This window comes from Limulus polyphemus, unplaced genomic scaffold (assembly GCF_000517525.1).
Source record: "Limulus polyphemus unplaced genomic scaffold, Limulus_polyphemus-2.1.2 Scaffold0, whole genome shotgun sequence".
In the NCBI taxonomy this organism is placed as follows: domain Eukaryota; kingdom Metazoa; phylum Arthropoda; class Merostomata; order Xiphosura; family Limulidae; genus Limulus; species Limulus polyphemus.
This window is the reverse complement of record NW_013665610.1, coordinates 589,760-596,953: the sequence shown is the minus strand read 5'-3', so window position 1 is coordinate 596,953 and position 7,194 is coordinate 589,760. Positions and strand designations below refer to the sequence as shown.

At 29.5% G+C, this 7,194-nt stretch overlaps 1 protein-coding gene across 10 annotated transcripts in view; it reads right to left on the bottom strand.

Moving 5' to 3' along the window:
• The window catches only part of LOC106456833 (ankyrin-2-like), a 171,222-nt gene that overhangs the window by 11,388 nt on the left and 152,640 nt on the right, over nt 1–7,194 (bottom strand). For 8 of the 10 annotated variants that reach the window (XM_022383585.1, XM_022382520.1, XM_022398934.1 and 5 more), the window contains 2 exons: nt 5,488–5,664; nt 1,373–1,456 (listed from right to left, as the gene is read on the bottom strand). In XM_022383585.1, coding sequence (XP_022239293.1) covers nt 1,373–1,456; nt 5,488–5,664 — 261 coding nt within the window. The remainder of the gene's footprint in view (nt 1–1,372; nt 1,457–5,487; nt 5,665–7,194) is intronic. The other 2 variants (XM_022393917.1, XM_022383031.1) reach the window with 1 other exon arrangement.

Below are 7,194 nucleotides of genomic sequence, written 5' to 3'. Positions count from 1 at the left end.
ATTTCTTTAAATATATTAAGATTGGAGTAGGGCCTTTAATGGATGATACAGGAAGGCTAATATCTGATGATTATGGGATGGTTGGGTTATTAAATTCTACTTTTTCTTACATTTTTTACTAATGAGAATTTAAGCAATATTCTTCATCTTGAATAGTTGCTAGATGGAAACAAGACTAGATATCACAATTTAAATTATAAGTATAATTAGATAGGAATAAACTTAACAGCATTATAGAAGAAAAATATCTTGGTGTTCTGTTTGATCAGTCTCTTACATGATTCAAGCAATTTGCTGTTGGTAGCAGCAGAGCATATACAATTTTATGTTGTATCTACAAAAACAATGGAGACAAAAAGAGGTTACAATGTTATTGTACAAGTCATTGATTAAGCCAAATTTGGTGTATTGTGTTCAGTTTTGGCTTCCTTACCTAGGAAAGGATGTTGAATTGTTGGAAAGGATTCAGAGAATGATTATTAGGATGATACCTGAAGTGGAAAGGTTGTCATATTAGGATAGGTAAGACATCTGAAACTGTTTTCTTTTGAAAAAAAGAAAGTTAGAGGGGATTTGATTGAGGTTTTTAAGATTGTTAAAGGAATTGATAGTGTTTATGCATCATCTTTTTTCGTAGTTAATGGTAAGAATAGTAAGATTAGGGGATATAAATATATGGGTGGGAGTCTTCAGCTGAGACAACTTTTATTTTTCAAACAGGGTGGGTGGTCTTTGGAATGGGTTGCCTTCAAATGTAGTAGATGCAATTAATTTAAGGGAGTTTAAGGGAAGCTTGATAAATATTTGAAAGATAAGAGCTAGCTTTTTGTTTGTTTGTTTTTATTTTTGAGTTTAGTATAGAGGATGGAAAGGCCTTTTTTGTCCTTAAATTATATGTATAAATATGTATGCCTGCATACTACAGTAGCTGTATATTTTCAAACTTTGAAACCCCAAAAAAGATGAAAAGAATGAAATGTGAATAAAATATTGGAGACAGTCACAAAAACATTACAAAACACTGATAAGATTTCATTGTACAGAATAACTTATTCTCAGAAGTTACCTCATTAGACATGACTGTTCATAGTGAGCAGGTTTTATGCAAATACAATTACAGCTAAGTTAAAATTGCATTGGAAAAATCATTCCTTCATGGATTGTCCGCCAAGTAAAAATAAAATTATCAAGTAATTTGACTTGAAATGATCAACAAAAAATTTTTCTAAATTTCTGTCTTTTCAACCATCACAGACCAATCTCTAACAAAACAATCAATAACCAGCACAATAACTGAAAAGTTTAAATAAACGTGAGTGTTATAAACATTTATCAAAGAAACTTTTAGAAAGTGATAATAAAAGTGACTAACCTCGATTTTCATCTTTGATAACATAACTATTTTGTTTCTGAATGACATGTTGAACAGCTCCTGATTCATCTGTATCTGTCCCTTCTATCAGTAACATTAATTGAAATATTTTTATGAAAGTTGGTATTTTACAAGCACTGTTTAAAAAAACAACAACTTGTAATTATGTTCACAAGTTATCAGTTTGATACAAATTTGATAATACCTATTCATACCCATGAAAAAAAAACTAAATAAAATCTTATAGAAGATAAAAATGTCTTGTGTTTGTGTTTTTTAAAGTACTGTATCTATCACTTTGTGGTGAATTATAGAAATAATTTCATTATAATATTTAAAAGATCACTATTATAATTAGCATTTGAACAGTTCTTTCCAAGAGTCATTATACCACACTTTTAAAAAGTATTCTATAGACCAGAAAATCAGCACCTTAGTTTTTGAAATAATAATAATTTAGTGATACAACTAACATTAAATTCATACATATGCTACATTATCTTAAAAAAAAAACATGACAGCTTACACTGCAATAAAATATATTAAAAATTACATAATATGATATCTTTGATGCAAATATATATATAACAGCAGCTATTAGATCTTAGAGAAAAACAATGTAGTTTACAGTTGGACTATTTTCATACATTGAAAACTATTTCAATCTCACAGCAAATAATGTCTTTTTTTTTCTTTTAAATAAACATTAGATATATAAGTATATAAAAACAACAGAAATCCAAAAATGTTATTAGTTCATTGGATACAGTAAATACATTTGTAACGTTAAATATGTAAATCTAAAATTTATTATAAAATTAATACACCTTTATATTTACATAACAAATCAATTAAGAGCTTATTTTAAATGTAGGTGGTTTAGGGAAGTAAGAAGAAACGCTAATTTTTATTCAGTATTTGAACCTTAAGATTTCAAAGCATTTATACAATATTTTACTTTATTATAATATTCTTATAATCACATTATTATTAAAGTTTTAAATATCTGTTTTATTTTCAAAGAAGCTGGCTTGCAATTGATCAGGTAATTTTAAACCTTTAACTTGGGAAACATATGAAATAATATCTCACAATGATAGAAAGATCATAAATTGGGTGTCCTACATTTTGCTTTAAGAAAATATAAAAAAAATAAGGCTCTGAAATAAAGCATAGCCATTGGTGAATATTTCTCATTATAATATATAGTTTAAACCACCAGCTGAGAAAAAAATCATATAGTGTCACAAAACAATTTATTTAATCAGATCAGCTTGTTTATGGAAGAAAACCTAGTAATTCGCTTCCTCCATCAGCACTGTACTGAATATTATTGTATTACAGTCAGATATATATACACAGGTACTTAGCATTCAGATACAGTTGTCAACAGCATTAGGGTTTTGTCTTCTTTTTTCTAATGTGATTCACCAACCTTTGATCCTATATAGGATGTTTTTTTTTATTATTATGAAAAAACACTAGCTACTTTGTTATTTCTGAAAAAAACTATTCCTATATTAATTCTTGTTGTTTGTGAATTTATTTGTCTATCAACCCCTCCCAGAATTTTGCAACTAGCAAGACCAAACTTAATAAGCAAACTTGGGCTGGCCATGAGATGCCCTTATCTATATGCTATAGTCTTCCTAGAAAGGAGTACAAAAGGGGGCTAAAAATGTCCCAAATGGTCAGCCACATTGTGATTGGAACCTAGAAGTAGGTTTTATAGGTTGCTAATCTTAAATCTGGCATCATATTTTGTGTTTGTAGCACCCCTCAGGATCGCAGGGGCACCATGTTTGAATTTATGTTCACATCCCACTCATAAACTAGAAGAGCTACATGTGGTACATATGCTCAGGTACCATGGGTGGGTGTCCTAAAAAGATATGTTTTTGGGTGGAGACTCCCATTGGAGTACTTATAGAAATAACTGGGGATAACGAAGGAGATTGATTGGTACAATGTGGCCTTGAATTGAAAGAAGCTCTTTGAATCCCACAGCTGAGCACTGTTTTTTACTCTTATTTTTTTAGAATTCCCTAAATAAGAAGTTTACTATTGTGTACCTCAGCAGTTTTTTTCTAAATAAATAACAGTAGTTTCACACAAATTTATATGTATGAAATTACAGTAAATATACATACTTGTCATAAATTAAAAAAACAATTTGGAAAAGACGTTTATTTGTGTTGAAATAATAATATTTACAGTTTAATAGAGAATTTAACACATGTTAATATGTTTAGCATGTTAACTTATGTGATATTCCATATTATATAAATATTGGAAAGTTCATGATAAAAAACACTTGGAAGGTTCTCCTTGACTGATATGACATCCTATTTATTAAAATCCAAATTAACAAACTTTCCATTTACATTCATTAATTCAGTTTACCTGAATTACAACACAAAGCACTGAACCTATGCTGACAAGGCCATTCATATATATGTGTTATGTAACTTTGACAACCCATATCTCTTCTTTTACTGTTTATTGGCATAGTTGTTATAACTTATAACACTAAATGTTTTGAGGCTATCAAGCATACAGTTTTTGTTGTGGGTTTGTAATGAACACTTGACCAAATAGCATGGCAGTCAGAACTGTGGAGATTCTTTTGTAATGAAATAGTTTATAAAATATAAAAACACTAGCTGTGATCTGCAAAACATTCGTGGTAGTTTTCATGTCCTTCATTTGAATTTTCCTTATTCTACCATTTTCATGCATACCATTTAACCTATGCTTTCTTACAGGTACTAAGCATTAGATCAATAAATCCTGGTGTATTTGAAAAATTTTTCCGAGGTCAGACAAACAAACTCACATAGATATAACTTTATTTAATAAAACTACATGTACATAACTTTATTTAATAAAACTACATGTAAAGTAAATAATAAAGTATAGTAATGGTATTTATAATACTGTACAAGGTATTTATAACAGTGTACAGGGTATAAAACAGTCATGAGCATTCAGTGTATTACATGATTTTACAAGTTGAAAGAAAGAAACTCACAAAAAAGAAGAATATAATCCATATTAAAGAAAAAAGTAGCTAAAATGTGTTTATAGCAGCTCATGAAATGAACTGAAACTAAATTATTGCAAAGCAAAGTAAGTGTAAAGTTGAAATGAAGGCAAACTTAGCTGATTATGAAGAAACGTCTGAATGCCTGTTCACAAAGTGATAAGCATATGGTTTTTTAACAAACTGTGCATGCATATTTCAGACCCAAATAAGTTGAGAAAGCCCATAGCAATTGTATTAAGTGTAATGTTAATATTTTTTTAAAGTTACATATGAGTTAAGTGCTGTTTGAGTGAAATACTTTGTGAAAAAGTTGAAATTGAAGCCAGTCATCATGTGATAACAATGATATTGTGCTATTGTGTAGCACTACTTGCTGCATTGAAAAGTTTGACTAAGCAAAAAACAGGTAAGGTGATTATGAATGGAAAAAACCAATATGCAAAGACAAAGGTCTTTCTAACAATATGAGATTTGTAGCATTTAATTGAGAAACCTGTGAGAAAAGTTCTCGACAGACAAATGCAAGCGTATTATTTATATAGATGATTCATTACTCTGATATTCCTCATATTATCAATGTCATGGGAAAGTGAGGGCTAATATTGCTTGAAATTGCATGTAGTTTTCTGCTGATCAAAACATGCTGTTTACTGCCAACAAATTCTCTGATATGCACATCATTGTCTTAACAGGAACTATCACATGAAATAAATTCAATCACCATTATGTCAAATATGTGTTTTTGTACACAGTTATGTATGAATGCAGCTAATTTATCAGGAAAAAAATGCCAGAAGAAAGTTTAATACAAAGAAAAATCTGTTACCAACATTTCACTCAAGTGGCTTGTGTTTGTTTTATTGTTTTTTACACTTTTTCATTTTAAACTAACCAAAGTAACTGGAAGAGCACTGAGAGGGAAAGTAAGTAGCTTATTAGCAATTGTTTATCAATCTTGTGTTGCTGGAAGGCATCAAAAATTATTTCTTAGAAAGCCTCAAATTAGCAATATGTTCCCAAGCTTTCCAGACATTGCTAAGAATCATTAATGATGTTGAAAATGTCCTACCTTTCTCTTCAGTGTGCAAGTCTGTGTTAGGTTTGTTCTGTGGTGTTGTTGTCATAGAAATGATGGCTAGTTCATTTTGTTCATCTTCTGGAAAACTTGGAGAAGCAACCTGTCTTGAGGTTGTTGTAGTCCATTGCTCTGGCTCAGCTTTCAATTCTATAAGAAATTCATCCAGGTCTTTGAAAATAAATAAATAGAATAAAATACACACACACACACAAATACACATATATATATATATACACACATAAGCTGGTAAATTGAGAACTTGTTTTTAAAAATATAGTATACTTTTTATCATTCCTCAAAAGCACTTTATTTTTTGCTCATTAACTATGTTAAAAACAAGTAAGAGAGCATCAGATGATTTTTGTACCTGTTGTTAGCATTATAATAACATAGATCACTCTTTCAAGTTTATAATAAAACTTGATTGATTAGTTTTGGTTCCATAAGTAAATTATTAATGATTAATATTGTAGTGGCATGGATGTTTCAAACCATCTTTATTTTGAAAAATAACTTTATTTTACAAAAGAGAAAACAATTGTATAATTTCATAAATTTATTTTGTTATACATGTCCTGATGGGTAATATAAGTTTAACCATATGTTTCTTTTGAGATGCCATAAGTAAAAATAAAACTACTCATTTGTTTTATTGTATATGTGGGAAATTAGATCATGGGCTGGAGTAACTTTCATTTGTTCGTAAAAAGGAAAAGTCTAAGAGATGTACTGCAATGCTAATGTGCAATATTCATTCCTAATTTTGCTAGGGGAGTTTTAATTTTTTGTCAAAATAAATAGCTTTACAGTTAGAAAAGTACTACAATATTAGTGTGTTACAGTCATAAGATTATATTTATCTGAAGTGTAAATAAACATTACTTCTCCTGTTTCCTGCATAGGAATAATAAAAGCAACTCATATCTTTTGAGGTGTTTTTGATTTAGGAATTCAAAAAAAGTGGAGGATGAAGATGTTTAAAATATGTTATATCCTTGGTAATTTATTTTTCATGATAAATATTTCCTTGCCTATGATTTGAACTGAAACCTTCCACATGCCAAGCAAGTACTTAATTAACTGAGCTAAAAGGTTAACCCAATACAGCTTGCTAGTAAGTTACTTTTAACAACTCAAACAGGATTGAATAACAGTGGTACTTTCAAGTGTTCAATTCCAAAAAGTAATGTCTTGAAACATATAGGTCAGATTGGTTAATGCAATAATTATCAGTTTGTAGCTGCCACATAGAAGGTATGTTATGTGCTTGGTGAGCCAGAAATTTATACTGATTTGCACCATATTAACTATCTGAAAATTCTTACACTACAGAGAAACTTTTTTTTCAGTTATTTTTGCCTGAATTCCTTCATCTCCAATTCATTGATCTAAATTATATTTCAATGTTAAATCTTCTTATATCCTTGGTGTTGAAATATTATTTTGCAGCAATAATGTCTGAATTTGAATCATCAAGTAAGGATGCTGTTTTTTCAGCTTATAATTACAGAAGTTCAATTTTTGGACCAATCAGATCATGGTAACATTGATTTAAACCATTTTAGGGCTATTGCATGTTGGAATATGGTTCATGATTGGTAATGTATATTTTTTAAAGCCTCAAGTTTTCATTACTCTTTCACAGTCCTATAAAACATAACATAATGATTTGGGACAACATGGGACCTATTGGTCCAT